The 19,077-nt window shown below is 40.8% G+C and overlaps 1 protein-coding gene across 2 annotated transcripts in view; it reads left to right on the top strand.

Annotated features, from left to right (window-relative positions):
• The window catches only part of KAT6A (lysine acetyltransferase 6A), a 103,495-nt gene that overhangs the window by 34,204 nt on the left and 50,214 nt on the right, over positions 1 to 19,077 (top strand). For both annotated transcript variants that reach the window (XM_043893246.1, XM_043893245.1), the window contains exons 3-4: positions 15,694 to 15,802; positions 18,375 to 18,490. In XM_043893246.1, the coding sequence (XP_043749181.1) occupies positions 15,694 to 15,802; positions 18,375 to 18,490 (225 nt within the window). The remainder of the gene's footprint in view (positions 1 to 15,693; positions 15,803 to 18,374; positions 18,491 to 19,077) is intronic.

Below are 19,077 nucleotides of genomic sequence, written 5' to 3'. Positions count from 1 at the left end.
TAGTGGTTACCATTTGGTTTCATTTAATCAAGTCAGACGAGTTATCTCCATTTTACGGCGAGAATGAGTAGAGTAGAGGTAACTAGCTGTATTTTCAGCGGCTGGCGAAACTAAACCCTCAGTGTTACGGTGAAGGGGAGGGGAGATGTGATGGGAGGCCCTTGGAATGAAGAACAGGCCTCACACAGGGCATAGTGCAGGTAGTCATACACTGGAGAGTTCGTCAAAAAATTGTTTTCACGGTCAAAATTTGCTCTGTAGACATTGTTGTATTCCATTTTTGTAATCTGTTTTTATGTATCAACTTTAAAACTTTATTTGTGAGTTTTAAAATGTGATTTCCTTCTATACAGATTTTCTAGAATGGTACCCATACAGATGCCATTAACTGCATGTAGCTAATTCAATTTAAAAATTAAAAAAAATTAATGTAGCTACATTTCAGGTACCTAGTATCCCACATGTGGCCATTGGTTAGCATAGATCTAGAACATTTTCATCATCATGGAAGGTATCATGGAAAGTTCAGTTAAGAACAGTGTTAAAGTATCACAGAAGGACAGGCAGGGTTTGTTTTTGCTTATTAAGCTTTAGGGGTTTTTGGAGTTAAAAATGTTAGCTTTGAATTATTTATCCTAGTGAGCTGGGCTTTATGATTTACTATCTATGAATCAAGCTTGTCATGCTCACACTTGCCCTAATCTTCTATTAGTCTCCCTGGCTCTGTGTAAATCACTCAGACTAGGCTGAGGTATTTGGGGCTAAGTAATACAAAATTTGCAAACGTGTTTTATGTTGTTAATGTTTAACATCTTTTAAACCTTAAAGCGTAATATCTTCCTTGTCAGTAGAGCTCAGATAATGAAATAATGACTACATGGAATTTGAATTAATTGACTGGGGTTATGAAGTTAACAATTTGAATCCTAATGAACCTCTTGGTCCCAGCAGAACTCTGCTCCATTAGTTTGTTTTGAAGCTATCTCAGCTTCAGCTTCACTTCAGATACTATCCCCTTAAAGTCAGGACTCTCCGCTCAGTGCCTCATTGATCAGTCCACCTGTCACGTCACTCCTCTGGTTCGTCTCTGTCTTACGTTATTTGCTAATTCATTTACGATTACCCATTGCAGTTACCGTTAACTACATATATGAGTTCCTTGAAAGTAGGAAACCTATTAAACACAAAACTATTTTGTGTTTAAAATACCTGTACTTTTAGAAATTAAGAACTGAAAGAGACTTTAGAGATAATCATGGCAAATATTTTCATTTTACAAATAAAGAACGTGACAGGTCAAATGGCCCCTCGTTGGAGAACTTAGACCACAGAAGTTGGACAGCTTCCTGTCAAGCTGTCTCCTTAATTAGCTGATTTTAAAATTTAAATTGAAGGAAGTCCTAAGCACAACTGTTGGTTGAAGCTACTATATTTTGTGTATAAACTATGTCAGTGTAGAACAGAGTTATTTATAACTACTGATTTCAACACACGCTATTTCCTGTTTGTTTCTTATGACACATTCTTAAGGGCAGATTGTATGCTATTTTCAGAGATACAGCATTTTGATCTTGAAAAGGCATTTTTGGTTTTAGACTAAAATAGATTAGTTTCTCAGGTTAAATAAATACTCAGGTTTTTTTTTTTTTTTCATGTATTGCGTTTGGTAGTAGTGATTCATATAATGTGTCATGGGGTTGGAGTATCTATTACACACACACACACACACACACACACACTCACACACACACTCTCGAGTGCTAAGAACAGCAAACTTTCCTACATATACTGCATTTCTAGGGTATCTGAACTGTTTCTTAAAGTTCATTTTTATTCTCTGTAGTTATTGGCAAGTAACTGTATTAGGTATGTCTGAGGTAACTACATTAGGTATATATAAGGTAATTGTTACTACACAGGATGCTTTTGCTTCTCAGAAGTATTGCGGGTTTACTTCTGTGGTAGCACATGCTTGTAGTGGGCATGGACCAGACCAGCTCAGGCTCTTTTTTGTGGACGCTAGATGTTTGCCCACGGGGTTAGAATACCTCCCCAACTCCTTCCTTTTTCCGAGAGCTGACAGCAGTTTCAGAAGGGAGTCATTTCTTGTGAATTAGGACTTTAATTATAGACTTTCTCCTTCCCAATGACAGCTCTGCCTTCTGCAGTTGTTCTTTGGGTGGAGTGCACATGTGTGTGCGTGCGTGTGCAGCATTTGGATCTGTGCAGTGGCAACGCACTGGCTTTCGAGACATCCTTTGTATAGTAGCAGCATGTGCGGAGGGGCGGGCAGCCTGCAAAGCAGTTTCTCTCCTCCTCCCCCTCCTCTCAGCCTCACTCCCTCCCTGGATCTGGTGACATTACATAGATAGATGTGCCGGCTAGGAAAGCAGCAGGAGGAGTTGAGTGTCTGCCAGGAACGTGCAGCGTGAGCCAGGCTGGCTGCTCCGGCTCGCCTCCCCGGCTCTTCCGGTGCGTGTGGTCTGCGTGCTCAGGGCTCGCCGCGTGGAGCCTGACGTCTCCGTGTTCTCCTCCTCAGGACACTGTCCTCTCTTCCGAAAAGCTGCTGGCCTCAGGCTTCGAGCCTGCGAAACACTTCAGGCTTTACTTATACTCTTATAGAGGTAATGTTGAGGATGAAATATATTAATGTCTGAAAGAGAGAGTTTAGTTTGATAGAATACTGGCTTGGGGTGTGAACACAAGGCATCAGCATGCGTGTGCCTGGGCAGCCGTCGGGTTGTGGACAAGTACGGTCCTGCTACCTCCTTGAGCTTATTACACTGCTTAAAAAAAAAAATCCGTTCTCCAGGAAGAGGGATGTCTTCTCAAAGGACTTTGAAGACAGCTGAGAGAAGTACTGATTTTTAACCGTAGATCAGCATTGCAGATAGACCTTTCTAGAACAGAAGTGATTTCGTTTATTTGCTGTGTTGAATTAAAGAAGATAATATGAGATCTGGAAGTTCAAGACTGCTAATGAAGTTGAGTATCTGGACTGTGTAAAATGTATCAGTGATCTTAGAGAAATTAGATTTTTATGCTTTTCCATAGTTTGGTGAGACTGTTTAAATCCATGTCTGAAGAAAATAGTTTTAGCTATTAAGGAAAGACTTACATAAACCTTTAAAAAATAAGATGAGGTCCTGCTTTTTTTTTCATTTTAGGAAAGCATTGTTATAAATAGGTTCATTTGGGTGCCTTTAACTATAGTATTTTCATTGTATTTGTTCCTTCTCATGTGTTACCCTGTATTCTAATGTATTTCTAATGTGTATGTTCTGTTTTTACAACTAGATTCTAAGACCCAGAAGCAAGGAACTAGTTTTGTTACATCTTGTTTCTCCAGCGTCAGATTCAGTGTCCTTAAACATAATAGATGGTGTGGACAGTAGTGTGTAGAGGTAACACTGAAGACGAGACTTGTGTGAGGCGCTTTTACCTGCCTCAGCCATCCGAGGCTTCCACTGCCGAACCCCACAGACTGGGTGGCTCAGAACGTAGACCCCACTCTTCTCACAGCTGTGGAGGCTGAGGCCCACGGTTGGCGCGCCAGCAGGGCTCGCTTCTCCTGAGGCCTCCCCCCTCCTGCAGACGGCCACCTTCTCTTTCTCTGGGGGCTCTTCCTGCCCCTGGAGCACCGCAGGCCTCTTCTTGGGGGCCCACCCTTGTAATCTCTCCTGACTGTAACTCCTTGTAAGTCCTGTCTCCAGGTGCAGTCCTGCGAGGGTTAGAGTTTCCACATACGAATCCTGGAGGGATACAGTTGCGTCCAGGACGCTGAGCTGAAGGTAGACGTGCTGCGTCGCTAAGGCGGGAGTAGCACACGTCGCCGTCACCTGTAACCAGCACTCGCTGCCGATCAAGAGTGCTCCGGTACGCAGTGAACATTGTAAGAAAGGATAGAGATGCCATGTATCAGGCGAGACGCAGTCGGGAAGCAGCACTCACGAGAGATGGAGGCGGTTCTGAGAGAGCTGCTAGCAGCTGAAGACCGCAGCCGCCCGTGCTGCTCGGCCGGCCCCGGCCGGCCCAGGAGAGCGGCCGGAAGGGGCTCATCCACTCTCTGCCGCTCTCCGTCTGCTTGCCCTCCAGCACCCCGGTTGCTGGGGCCTCCTGGGGACGCCGCAGAGTGAGGAGAAGCCAAGTGGGCCTTCTGAGCCCAACGTTTCAGAGCCGCCTGAGGGTGAGCATGGAGCTGAGAGAGGACAGCCTCGTGGCGGGCACAGACACTGCCGGTGGGAGCCAGCCTCGCTGAAATGCGCTTGGCAGCGTGCATCAGAAATCTTAGGAATGAGCACCTCTTTGACCCAGCAATTCCAGGCCAAGAAATATGTCCTGAGGAAACAGTCCCAAAGTGAGCAAAGATGTGTGTACAAGGGTATTTGATTATAGTATTGGATATAATAAAATATTAGAAGCATTAAATGTTCATTTATATGGGATTGGTTAAGTTATCTTAGAACATGTAATGAATATTTTCTAGCCATTAGAAAGATGATGTTGATTTAGATTTACTGATGTGGAAATGTAACAAAAAGAAGATTATACATCATATGTCATATGAGCCTATTTATGTGTGTGATTTAAACTGTCTTTAGAGGAAGAGTTGAGAACAGTGTATATGAACGGAAACTGCACAGTTCCAGATTGAAGCACATAGGCTCTGAAGCCAGAATACCTAGGTTTCTGTCTGGGCTCTGCCGCATTAGTCTTTCTGGGAATCGTTTTCTCATCTGGAAAATGGTGATCAGCGTCCCTACCCCATAGGGTGGTTGTTGGGCCTAAACGTGTTGGTGCCTGTGAAGTGTATGTGACGGTACTTTGGGTGCTCAGTGGATGGTGGTTATTGTGGGAGAGGAAGAGGGGGGATTTCACTGTCTTCTCTCTCTTTCTTCCCTTAACTTTTTAAACAAGAATGTAACAATTTCATTATGAGGATAAAGTTTTCTGTTAAAACTAAAATGAAGATGCCGACAAAGTTGTAATAAGTGTTCTTGCTTTCTCTGGCGGTCCTGGGGCCTGTAGGTGGGGAAGACTTTCCCCTGCAGCCACAGCGGTGAGGCTGGCCTCCCTGAGTGGCCCTCTGCCCTCTGCGCTGCTCCGGGAAGAACAGAACTGAAGTTCCCTCACTGTTTTTTCATTATTGAAAAGTTGCTCACTTCTCTTTTTCATGTGGAGTGCAAGTTTGAAGATTTCTCTTGTAGCACAGGAACAGTCTTAGAATGGAGTGTTATACAGATCTTCGCAGTCCTTTGACCAACCTGCTTCTTGGAATTTATTCCCGGCCACCTCTTTCTCCACACCCCCTCCTCCTTCCGCTTCCTTGACCCTCTGTCAGTACCCCCTCTCTCCATTTCGTAGGCAGGCAGTTTGCCTTCCTTGTTTACCAGGACTCTAAGATGCTTAGCTAAAACACAAGAGCTGTTTAGCAGGGATGTGCCCTGGCTTCTGCGTTTTTGTTTTTCTTATACCCTCCTTCATCATTCTCTGTAACTGGGGAAAGGGGTAAAAGATTGCTCTCCTGTTTTGAACAAGCTTGGTTTTGGCTGTGTTGTGCCTCTTGCGAGATCTTAGTTCCCTGACCAGGGACTGAACCCTGGCCCACGGCAGCGACAGGGCCGTGTCCTGACCCCTGGACGCCCGAGGGGTTGCTGTGGATGACGTTCCCCGTTGAAGAAGGCAGGGGAGGACCCTTGGTCAGCTTCAGTTTTAAGTGTGTAAGAGTAAATCCTGCCACGTCACATTATTAGTGATAGTATTACTGTTCACCAGTGATGGGAACTCAGCCTTTCCCATCTGTAAGGTCTTTCTTTTTTTTAAAAAATTATTTTATCTTTAGGTTGAGTCACTGAGTTGAAGCTTTTGACTAGAGTTAGTACTCTAGTTATTGAATTTAGAATGTATACCTGACTTTGAGTATTGATTTTAATCACTTGCTTAGTCTTCTGTAGCCTTTGACCGTGTTTTTAGTCCGGTAAAGTGCGTGTGTGATGGTTTTTGAGGGCCCTTCCAGTTCAGACTGACCGTTGCAGTGCCCCATATGTTGTGTCAGATACGGGGCAGTTAGTATTTTTGGTCAGACTTGAGGAAATGATGCTGTTTGCCAATTTGGTACTTGTTTTAGACCTTAGTTTGGTTAGAATAAATGCTGGTAAATAAATGTCTCTTAAAAATGTAAGGGAACACAAAAGTCTTGTTGAACATCTTTCTCCTTGTAAACCATCACTTTTGTATATTTTTAGCATAGAAGATATTATTTTGCTAATGCTCTTATACTCAAGTACCTGTATAGTTCTTTTTTTTTAAAAAAAAGTGGTAATTGTGTGAGCAGAAAGACTTAAAAAAAACTTAATGCCGTCATGCAAATAAATGCCATATATAGAAAATCTGTTAGTCCATGGAAAATTTTAATCACTGTGCCTTTTGAGGGGATCAGAACAAAAATTTGCTCTGACTTAAAAGGTAGTCACTTAACAATGGTAAGCTTTGAAGGATAGATACAGTTTTGAAGAGGGGTATAAGAAATCTGCTTTTTTAGGTACTTATGTTTGAGTTACATTCTCATAACTTTTATCTCATTTAATCTTCTTAGTAACTTGAAAAGTAGGTATGTTGTACCATTTTGCACCAAAGAGTTACGTAACATGGCCAGTGTGATGCTGTAAGTAAGGAACCCAGTCTATCCCTAAGCGCTACTGAGTTGAGTCTTAGAGGCAGGGATACAGAGAACTTTGAGGGATGGGGTAAAATAACCTGGAGAAAGAGCATTCAGTGTGGCATTTGAGGCCACCTGAGAAGTTGGGAGTAGACGAAGATAGTGGGAGAGAGGCAGCTTGGTGTGTGGGGGAGAGAGCGGCATAGCAGTGACAGGAGCTGGCAGTGGGGGTGTGCACGTTTTGATCCAGGAAAGTAACTGGATTAAAGACGGTAGGATTTTAGGAGGGTGAAAACCAGGTGGCAGGAGAGGTAAATAACCTTCCTGCCAGTGCAGGAGACAGAAGAGACTTGGGTTCGATCCCTTGGTCAGTCGCTGGGTCTGGAAGATCCCTGGAGGAGGGCATGGCAGCCCACTCCAGTATTCTTGCCTGGAAAGTCCCATGGACAGAGGAGCCTGGTGGGCTACAGTGCAGAGGTTGCACAGAGTCAGACACGACTGGAGCAGCTTCACACATACCCACGATCTGGACGATCTGGTAGTAGTGTGCAGAAACACATCAAAGAAAGACGGGTCAGTCCGTGTAGAACATTGTATTGGTGATGTGACTCAGAATTAGGGGAGAGCCATGGGTGTATAAAAGAAACAGAAGTAGGAAGGAAAGGCCACAGAGGAAGGGAGCGGCAGTAAGAACTTGGCAGTGTCGGATTTGGATGAATGAGGAAATTGATACGTGCTCATGTGTCTGACAAACAGAAAGCAGAGCTTTCAAATAACTGAGGAATATGGGAAAGAAAGACAACTTGTTACGATTTCTTAGCGTAGAATTTAAATCCAGCAAATATGCATATTATCATTTTTGATATCACCTCTGATTAAGAAGTAGAAAGTTGTTATACTGCCTTGACAGATTATTGCTTTCTCATCTAAATGTGCAGTAATCTATATACATAGTAAAAGTGTAAATTGAAATTGATCATTACTGATCTAATTATATCATTAACTTATTTTCTCTCCCCAATGATCTTGTTATTATATCTAATTGTAGAAGTCATTGAGTGAGCTCATCATAATAAAGGAACTCAATTTAGTACCCCTGTTAAAGCTTTGTAATGGCTGATTGGTTATGTTGGAACTGATTAAAATTATGCAAGGTTACCTTATTGTAGACTATAAATAGTAGAGAATGGACTCTTTTCCAGGCCATTCATGTTGTTTTATTACTGTGTTTCTTTTACAACTGTATACTTTTAAGGAAAAGATTGTCCGGAAAAAATGTTTAATAAGCAACCATAGAGTACTTAATAGCATATGGGGTGCTGAAGAATTTGAAGCAATTAAATCCTGCCCAAGTATATCTCCCCTGAAGGTTATTGATTCTTGGAGAAAAGGCTTTGAGTAAGCAACTGATAAACCTGTTTGGAGCTAAGCGTGATTTTGTTGTGTTTTAATTTCAGTAAATGCTTATTTAGTACATACTGTGTGCAAGGCACTTAAGACATGACTTAAGAGTTCTAGGGTAATTTCTGCTTACCGAGGGTTGTCTTTCTCCCTGGAGGAGTAAATGGGAGCCCACTCTTGTCTGGAGAACCCCATGAACAGAGGAGCCTGGCGGGCTGCAGTCCACTGGTGCACAAAGAGTTGGACACAGCTGAGCTACTAGCACCAGGGTTGTCTTTCTGGGAAAGGTGAAGACAGATGGAATTCTAAGCTGTTGGAGAGGATCTGGGAGAAGCATGAGTTTGCTCAAGGCCGTTGGTAGTGAAGAGCTGGGTGAGGCCGAGAGGAGGGCTTGCCGAACTGAAGCGGACGGTGTATGTTAGAATGTCCAGCCTTCTCCACAGAGTATAATGCCTTCCAGCATTTCCTAAAGTGAACTCTTTCTTATGGGCCAGTTTGCTTCCCTTTTAGTATTGGAAATAACGAATCATGCAATTATTCTCTCAGAGAGCTTGCTTTAGAGTTTTTTGTGTGTATGTGTGTAAGTGGTTAATGTGAAAAGTGAAACCAGTTTAATTGGTTTCTAATTATTTTGTATGGGTTTTGTTTTTTATTTACTGACATTTGAAAGTGCTTCGAAAATGTGAGTCCTGATTCTCTATCTTCTCAAATGTTATTTTATATTACAGTGCTTACCAAACAGTAGCATTTATAAGACATTTTATTCTTTGGATAGTACTTTGAAAACCTAGCAATTTTTGTTTCCGTTGTGCTCTCAGTCACTGAGCAACGTTTTGCTTTCCTTCACTATGCTATACCTGCGAATAGTTCAGCTTGCCTCTCTTCTAAGCTGAGACGTACCTCCTCTTTATCCTTTGGGTATGTATTATTGATGTATATAGCAAAGCCATTCTTTTTGCTTTATTATACATAACAATACTTTAGCAGTACATGTTATCAACTAATAAATTATATCTGTGCTGAAAATTATTTAAGTTTCAAGTTATATGAAATAAATACCTATGTAAGAAAGTTAATTGGCAGTTAAATTTACTTTACTTGATTGTAATTGCAGGAGAAGAAAGAGACAGGATAAACAGATAGCTCTGAACCACTAGAAGAATTCAAAGAGGTAGGTGAGGTCCCTAGCTTGAGGAGAAGTTAAATATAAGGAAGAGAAGTTTGGGGAGTAGATTTGAGGAGAGCTTGTCGTGGCTCAGAACCCAGCTGGGTCAGATACGCAGTGGTTGGAAAGAGGTTTCTGCTTCAGACTGAGTGGTGCCTGATTGCAGATTATAGTAGTTTCTTCTCATCTTCATCAGTTTTGACCTTATTACTTAAATCATCTTAATGCTTAGACTTGTTTTACAAGAAAAATTTTAAGGCATTAAGGGTGAGCTGTCTTCATGTAATTAGATTAAAAGGTAACCAACTTCAGGGTAGGTACAATAAGAATAAAATGGCTCATGGTGAAATTCAGTTATCAGAATTTGTTACTAGTAATTAAAAAAATTTTCATTTTGGGGAGAGTTAAAACTGTATCTCTAAGTCTTAATTTCTGTACTCAAAGGAACAGTTAAAAGACACAGGTTTTCAAGATGAGGACAGATCATAGTAGTTGCTTCTCGCCTTCATCAGTTTTGACCTTACTACTTTAATTATCTGACTTGTGAGAATATGAAAAATCTATACCACTTAATTTTTTTGTTCATTTTTTATTATGGTAAAATTTACATAAAAATTTAAAACATCTTTTAGTGTACAATTCAGTGGCATTGAGTATATTCACAGTGTTTTGAAGCCATTGCTGCTATCATTTCCAGAAGCTTTTCATCATCTTAAAATCTTTGTAGTGCTTTATAGATATTTTATATTTAAGTCTAAGGAAGAACGATATGACTATTATTACTGTTTAGTGCATATTTGAGTAATTCAAAGAATCGTATATGAATTACGTATTTCTTTCATATTCTTAATATTGGTTCTGCTAACTTGTCTTAATCATGTCCAGTGGTCATAAAATGAGAATTTGTAACTTTTAAGAAGTCACAAAGCTTTATTAACCTCAGAGTCTATGACATGATCGCTTAGAGGTTTCTAAAATCAGAAATCTAAGTTTACAAATCAGTTTTGTCCTTGAAAATTCTGGTGGTCACAGTTGTAGAATTTATCATTCAATTCAGTTTTGAAAGAAATAATTAAAACAGATTCTTGATTATCCTTTATGTCAGTGTTTAAAAACAGAGACAACATAAAGATAGATTTGAGGTCCTCAGAAGATACTAGAACATTGAGACAAAGACAAGAATATAGTGGTATTAAAAAATTAAAGTCAAGTGTGGGAAAAATTAAAATTGGACTTTAATAAAGATGGGAATATCAGAAGATGTATTTCAGCACCTAGAAAATGTTATATTTAAGATTGTCTAAACGATTGTGTCCAAAAAAAATTTTTTTCATGTCTTAACCTCATGTAGTAGAGATCATTGGGCAAAATTTTTGCTCTTCTTTTTCTCCAAAGTTATTTCCCAAACCCAAGTCTGAATGCCACGCAACCTTCAGCCTACTTAGCAGAACCTCTGCTGTGTGTTTGTCTCAATGCTGCCATCTAGTGATCATTGTGGGTGTCTCAACACGGAGCTTAAGGCAGCCTGCGTCACTCCTCAACACAGTACCATCTACATGCCTCCGGCCACAAACCTCCCCCTACTTTTGAGAAGTCGAATAGCAGTGGGTTGCTGTGGCAGAAATCTTATTTAGTTATTGAGACCATGTAATCACTTGGAAACAGTAGTTGAGTTCAGTTGCTCAGTCGTGTCTGACTCTTGGCGACCCCATGGACTGCAGCACACCAGACCTTCCAGTTCATCGCCAACTCCGGGAGCTTGATCAAACTCATGTCCATCGAGTTGGTGATGCCATCCAACCATCTGTCTCATCCTCTGTCGTCCCCTTTTCCTCCCGCCTTCAATCTTTCCCAGCATCGGGGTCTTTTTCCAGTGAGTCAGTTCTTCGCATCAGGTGGCCAAAGTATTGGAGTTTCAGCTTCAACATCAGTCCTTCCATTGAATATTCAGGACTGATTTTCTTTAGGATTGACTGGTTGGTTCTCCTTGCAGTCCAAGGGATTCTCAAGTCTTCTCCAACACCACAGTTCAAAAGCATCAATTCTTTGGCACTCAGGTTTCTTTATAGTCCAACTCTTACATCCACACATGATTACTGGAAAAACCATAGCCTTGACTATCCAGACCTTTGTCAGTAAATAATGTCTCTGCTTTTCAGTATGCTGTCTAGGTTGGTCATAGCTTTTCTTCCAAGGAGCGAGCGTCTTTTAATTTCATGGCTGCAGTCACCATCTGCAGTAATTTTGGAGCCCCCCCCAAATGAAGTCTCTTACTGTTTCCATTGTTTCCCCATCTATTTGCCATGAAGTGATGGGATCGGATGCCATGATCTTTGTTTTCTGAATGTTGAGTTTTAAGCCAACTTTTTTACTCTTTCACTTTCATTGAGAGGCTCTTTAGTTCTTCTCACTTTCTACCCTAAGGGTGGTGTCATCTGCCTATCTGAGGTTATTGATATTTTTCCTGGCAGTCTTGATTCCAGCTTGTTCTTCATCCAGTCCAGCATTTTGCATGATGCACTCTGCATATAAACTAAATAATCAGTAGAGTGTTTTTATATTATTGAGATTATTATTGAGCTGTGCGTAACTCTGTCACGCTCATAACTGACTCATTGTTCTCTCTCAGACAATGCTTTTCTTATTGTTTCCAGTTGTTGAGGGTAATTTAGTTAAAGCACTGAACAGCACTTTAAATGCATATTGTGTGGCAGATACTGCTCTTAGTGCAGAATACAGTCCTTAGCAAATGGAAATCATGGCTTTCATGCAGTTTGCATTGCATTGGGGGAACAAATGGTAAGATACACATACAATATTTCAATTAGTGAGGAGAGTTTAAGAAGAAAAAATAAAGTAGGGGGGATATGAGTTTTTGTGGTTGGCAAATTGTTTTGAGGTGTTAGATGGAGTGGTCAGAGAGAGTCTTACTGAAGGCGACTTTTGAGTCGAGGTCTAAAGGATCGAGGGAAGTGCTGTGCCTCCAGACAGAAGGAAAGAGGGTGCAGAGGTCTCGGAACGTCTGACTTGCAAAGGAAGAGCAAGCAGGAAGGAGTAGAGTGTGAGAGGGAGCAGCAGCAGGTGATGTTGGAGAGACCCTGTGGGTGTGTGTGTGGGGGGGTTACAGGTCACAGCGGGTCTTGAAACTGGATGTCATTGGGCTGGATGAGAGGTGGGCGCCATGCTGCGGGCTCACTCTGGCTTCTGTGTTTAATGGTGTGTGGTGCAATTTTTTTTTTCTTGTTTTACTAGCAGTAGGGATAGATTTACTTTATAGAGATATGAGAACAGTGAGATAAAAGGTCTATGTTTTGACAGTTCTGAGATCAGTGATCATGTGGCATATTGTATATCTATACATATTTTTAAAGATTTGCTCTTGGATTATCCGTTGTTCTTATTTTGTGATACAGGACGATTGAAATCAGCTGGTAGAGTTTTACTTGGAAAATGTTACGAATATCACTACTCCAGTACATTTCAGGCTCAGCTCTTACAGTGAACGGACACAGTGTAATGTTGGCCTGTCTCAGTGATCTTCATACTCAGTGATATTTCGGGAGTGAGAATCATCTGGAGTTGTGATTTTTTTCACACTTCATGATATGGTTAGGGATGTGCCCAAACAAACCACACAATTAGCTGATTAGCACTTCTATTTGATCCACACAGAAAACCTCATAGATTTATGTTGTAACCTCGATGGTTTATTTAAACCACTTTTTGGCTTGTAGTTCATCAGCTGAAATGACTAATTCTCAAAGTGCTATTACTCTTGCCCAAATTGTGCTTAAAAAGTGCCCTGAAATTAAAAAAAAAAAAAAAAATCCCTGGAATTATCAGTTACATTACAATATCATGATCACTGTTGGTAATAGTATTTCTCTACGGGTTCTGTTTTTTTTTTTTTGGTAGCTAAAATGTTTATTATTTTTATGCCTGGTCTTACGAGGTCAGAGGAGCAGCACCCCCGGTGTGACGTGGTTAGGTCCAGGAGGTGACGCTGTGCCACCCTGTGTCACATGTGTTTTCTGCTGTGAAGTACCTGTTGAAGTCTTCTGTCTTTTCCTGACTGACATGTGAGGGTTTGTATGTATGTCGTGCTGGATATGAACATTGCTTAGTTAAATGTGTGTTAAGATCTGCCTTTCCGTGGCTTGCCTCTTCGCTGCTTTGATGGTGTCTCTCTGGTCTTCCACCCTTCTCTGTTCCCTAGCCCCGAGTTACCCGTCAGTTCCTGCAGATCTGCCTTTTATATTCCTCTTATGTCTCTTCTCCAGTCCTTTTGTCATTGCCTCAATGCAGGCCTTTGTTACTCATGGCATGGATCATACGTAGATCGTATTCCTTCCCATCCATTTCCAGCCACTTACACAGTGACTTTCTAAAACTTCAAATCTTGCTCATATCATTCCTCTGTTAAAATCTTCTAGAGGCCCTGGGAGGCTGCAGCATAAAGCTCAAACCTCATGACCTTACTTCTGCCTTCTTTAGAGGTTACTTCAAGCTTCTGCTGCTATGTAACGTCTTTGCCAGGTTTATTCCCTGGTTCTTTTTAAAGGAAGGACGTGGTTGTCTTTACCACAGCCACAGTTGTTAAAAGACAACTTCCAGCTGTTCATCTCTCATTTCATGTCTTGGCTGAGCAATACTGTTAGTTTGCTTGTGTTGGACGTTTTTACATTGATGTACCGTTGAGCTCTCTCACTAGTCTGTTTATTTTCCAGGCTTTCTCCTCTGCCAGCCCCTTACGTATTGGTGTTCTTGGCTCTCCTTTCCACCTGTTCTCCATGGGAAAACCCATTAGCTGATGGCATTATGGCTGTTTTGTGTGTGTAGTCAGCCCTCAGGGTATCTGCAGGTTCTGGGTTCCAGATTCAACTGATTTGGATCCACAGTTGGTTGAATTCAAGGATGTGGAACCCAGGGATATGGAAGGCTGACTATGACTTCTAGATTTTAATTTCCAAGTCAACCTTTCTCTTGAACTCCAGATCCATGGACATTGCTCTTTGGATGTTTGATAGGCATTTTAAGCTCTATTAAGACCCAAACTAAGCTCATAGCACCCGCCTCCCAAATCTGATTCTCTGTGAGTCTGTATTTTCTTTTCACATCCCCTTCAGGTGTGCCCGGCCTGTCAGATAACTCTAGGAAGCCTTTCCCTGGCCCCATGTGCACCTGCTTGATCACTTGGTCCCGTGTTTCCCATTATTGTACTTCTGTCCTGATACCTGTGGACGTTGCATCTGTTCTCCCTGCTAGACTGAAAGCGTCTGGAGGGCTTTGTGTCACTGTCCTGCACCAAGCTTAGCGTAGAGAGGTAGCTGAGAGTACCTCCCGATGAAACACACCTGAAATCAGACTCGCCGTCTCTTTCCTTTCCTCCTGACTTTCTTCTCTAGGATGACGTTCATAGTTGATGATGTCACCAGCTTTTCAGTTAAGTTGTTGTTGTTCATTTGCTGGGTCGTGTCATGGTTAACTCATTTCCTTTTCTGTTACTTCCACAGCTGGTTGCTTTCTGAGCCGGTAGCTAGTTTTTCATTTCCATTCCTTTTTCCCCAGTCTGCCTTTTTTATTGCTACTAGGTTTAGTTTTCTCAAGTACAGGTGATCGTCTCTTGGTTCAGTAACGTTGTTCTTCTTTTCTGCAGGGTGAAGTCCAACTTCTTTATAAGATATTCAGTGGCAGTCTTAAAGAACTGATCTAGTCTCTCTGTCTCGTCCCCCCACGCCCCCCACCCCCGCTTATCACAGAAACTGTATCTTTAAAGTACTAGCCTTGGCAGACTGTACCCCGAAGTCTACCTTGTTTATACTACCTGTATTGCCCTTCTGTCCATCCACTGCTGTGGAGGAACCTAGAGACCTAGGTTTAAACCTGCGTTTAACAATTACTATCAGTTGTCCTTGGACAGACTTCTTAGATTACCGTAACACACATGTATTAAGTACTGGCACTAATATGCATTGTCTTTCTCATTAACCCATCTCTTCTGGCCCACTACTGGAATTTATTTTCCCATTTGCACAGAGCCCTGTTTGCCTCATTGCACTAATGACTTCTGCTTTTCTTTATGATTGTTACTACTTTTTTCTTATATCACATGCCTTGTAAAGGCTAATACTATGATTTCTTGTACTTAATTTTGTTGAATTTTTCATTCTTAGGTAGTCGATGTGCTTTGTTTAACCCATATTGTGTCCTTTAGTTTCTAAGTGACCAACTGATTGGGGTATGAGTTTTTGGACCAAAGTTGCCAGTGTCAGGACCCTTTGTAAAGATGTAGCCAAAGCAGGCTTGGTAAAAACCCATCTACTTTGTGCTTTGGAAATTTTGGAGGGGTATACATTTGTCCCAAAGTTATATGCAACTCTTAAAGGAATTTAAAATGGTACTTTTACTGTCTTTATGTTAGCACTAAGGAAAAGCCCCAGTACTGAGGGAATTGTGTTTTTCTTTGCAGCCAGTTGCTGAACCAATCCCCATCTGTAGTTTCTGTCTTGGCACAAAAGAGCAAAACCGAGAAAAGAAGCCAGAGGAACTCATCTCCTGTGCGGACTGCGGCAACAGTGGTAGGTGACCCCCTGTGTGCCGTCTCACGGGGCTTGTCCGGCAAGAGGATGTTTAACTCGAAATTGTATACTTGATCTTTAAGAGAGTAACATTTACATTTGATTCTGGTTTTAGGTACCTGAGATGAGCTTCTAGATGAGGGAGGAGTTTAGATGTATAATTGAAATGTTTTATTCAGTTAACTTAAATCAGGTCTTAGTAGCTGTTTTTTATAGAAAGCTTTTCATAAACTTCTTTTTTTTTTCTGTTAGTCTTTATATTTCACTCTCCAGCATCTGTTCAAATCACAGCAGTCAATTGGAATTTATTACTGGTTTCTTTAATAATCACTACTTACCCTTGATTTACGCCTCGGCCTTTGTGAATAGAACCAGGATGATAACAGATTTGATTTTGTTTTTTTTTTTTTACATAAACTTCCAATATGTCACATTGAAAAACAGAGTGTTGACTGCAGTTTAGTGAGCTGTGTGAAATTTGGGGCTCTAAAAAAGATTTTTCAAAGAGTCTCCTAATTTGTTAATTTCAGAGATATTTCTTGTCTACCTTTTAAGAACTTATGAAGCTTTGTAGTATCTTTGATCATTGGCTTAATATTCAGTGTTTTATACCAGTAACAAACAGGATTTAGTCCAGAAAGCAGAAAACACTACGTGCTTCAAGAGGAGGGGAATTTAATACCAGAATAAGGTTTTTCGTAAGACTGTTGGAAGGGCTGAAGAGGCAAGCTCTGGACGGGCTTCGAGGCCTGGTTCCGGGGACGTGGCAGAGGTGCCCATCAGAGAGAAGGAGCAGGTGGAGTGGCCTCGTCTCTTACACTTAGTGAGCAGTCACACGGTCACTGCCGAGAGTCCTGTCTGGGGCGGGAGAGGACTGCGCAGGGCGTGAGCTGGTGGTGGCGCCAGGAGGGCGGCTTGTCCGTCACGGCCACCAAGGAAGAACGTGGTCAAGTGTGTGAAATTTGGGTGTTTTCCAAATTGAAAGCTGAAGTACCCCAAATTTTAAACAGGAAGAATTGTTTCAGAAAAATAATTGTGTTAAACATTTGGCAAAGGGCCAAAAGCTATAAAGAGCGCATTTACATTTTTAAAGTCCAAGGGGCAAAGGCAATGAATAGGCCGTTTATGTGAGAGAAATTAAGAGTTGAGCACATTAAAAATGTTTTCCCCAAATAATAATAGGAAGGCCCACCAAAGCAACAGTGAAGTGTTATTTTAGAGCTTTTATAAAGCTTGAAAGATAAGAGAGCCCAAACTGGAGCTGATAAAATTGTGATAAAATGTTTGTACGCCGCTGATGTTCCTGGATGTTACATCGTAGGGCTTGGAGCATGTTTTGGCAGGGCAGATCTACCTCTTAAGCTACAGAAATGTTTATTTCATTTCACTTGCCAATTCCTCTTTTAGAAATTTATTCTAAGGAATTAACTTAAGGAAAGAATCTGTAATCATGAAATAATTCATTTTAGTGTTCTAATAACTGTTATGGGCTAATTGTGTCAATATTTACAACAGGCAGATGATCAGGTAGGTTCTTGTGTGTCAACTCTGGAGTATAATCAGTTTAAGAAATGTAAATATAAAGTTTGCTTGAATAAAATAATGAAAAGCAGAGCAAAGCTGTACATATCCTATAATTAAAACTATGCAAGGGCTTTAGTTAGTTTAGAAAGGAAAAGTAGAACATGAAGATAGCTCTTCTGGGATGATGAGATTATAGATGAGATTTTTTATACTCCCATATTCCTTGGATGTTAGTGATGTTTTGATGATAAATTTCTTATCATCTCTTAAAAAAGAAAATTTATTGATAGAAAAGAGAAAGATAATTTAACCAACCCTTTCTCTCACTGAAGAAAAGTAAACATAACCAATTTTTAGAGGAAACGGATAAATCTTTTCAGAGTTACAAGCAAATTGGCTATCCTAAGTTTTTGAGAATCAAACTGATTATAACTCTTGGGAGAGGAAACTTTTTTTTTTTCTGTTACTGTTAATTCTGATCACAGTAGAAATATTGCTTAGGTTTTAGTTTTATCTTGAGTGCCTTAAATCATGAGCACATAACTCACTTTTAAATGATGAGATTTTAAAAATTTATTAGTTATAAACATAACAGGTTATTGTTTAAAAAATGAGAGCACAGAAGGGTATAAAGTAAAATGTAAAATCCTTTTCCTGAAAAGTATTTATAGCTCTGTATCCTAGGATGTTACAGTTGTGAACAGTTTTTGTGTTTACTCTTCCAGAAATGGCCAAGGCTTATTAGGTATTCATATACACAGGACCATGTGTACACACACACAGTACTTTAATTAATGCAGCCTTAATACAAGTTTGGAATTTTTCAAGTTTTTTAATAATCAGATTGGGAGGGGGTGATGTATGTAGCACGCAGAACGCTGAACTGGAGTGCCAAGTCCTGATACGGCGAGTGTGGCAAGCTTCCAGGAGCTTCTTGTTTTCCTTGATGTTTTGATTTAAGATAACTGCCTTTTTCTACAACATTTCTTTTATACAGTTGCAGAATGATTCCTGATTGTTTGATTTGCCACTTTCCACCTTTTGTTAGGTCACCCGTCCTGTTTAAAGTTTTCCCCTGAACTAACGGTTAGAGTGAAGGCCTTACGGTGGCAGTGCATCGAGTGCAAAACGTGCAGCTCCTGTCGAGACCAAGGCAAAAATGCAGTGAGTATTTTTGCCTTCCATTGTGAATATTTCACTTAGAAGTTGAGTGTACCACTGGCATTTTCCTCTATGTATGTTTGATTATTTTCAGTCACTTGGTTCAGCAGAGTTTAGAACAGTAGCCTCTTAAAGTTCACATCATTAGTTTAGAATACTTGCTCAGTGATGATTGAGCGAGTATTGGCTAATTCTTAAATAATTTCTAGGCAGTTTTCTACCCCACTCGCCAGTTTTTTTGGCCAAACTGTGCAGCTTATGGGATCTTAGTTCCCTGACAAGGATCGAACCTGGGTCCCCCAGCCGTGGAAGCACAGAGTCCTCGCCCCTGGACTGCCAGGGAATTTCCAGATTTCTTGGTAGTTACTAAAGCACTTTAATTGTATGTTTGCAGACAGACTAGCTACTTTAAAGAAATACTTGTGAAATTTGAGTCTTATGGAGGTATTCATTTAGGAATGATCAGTTATATTAATTATAGTCATCTTTCTCTCTCTTTTATTAAAGCAGACTAAAAATGTTAGCTTGTGTCTGGCTACTGGATGCACATTTCTTTAGAAGTAATGAAACTTTAGGTCCTTATTAAAGTT

The sequence above is a fragment of the Cervus elaphus genome, chromosome 32 (assembly GCF_910594005.1).
Source record: "Cervus elaphus chromosome 32, mCerEla1.1, whole genome shotgun sequence".
Classification (NCBI taxonomy): Eukaryota; Metazoa; Chordata; class Mammalia; order Artiodactyla; family Cervidae; genus Cervus; species Cervus elaphus.
Note: the sequence above shows the minus strand (reverse complement) of the source record. Positions and strands in the feature narration are given on the sequence as shown.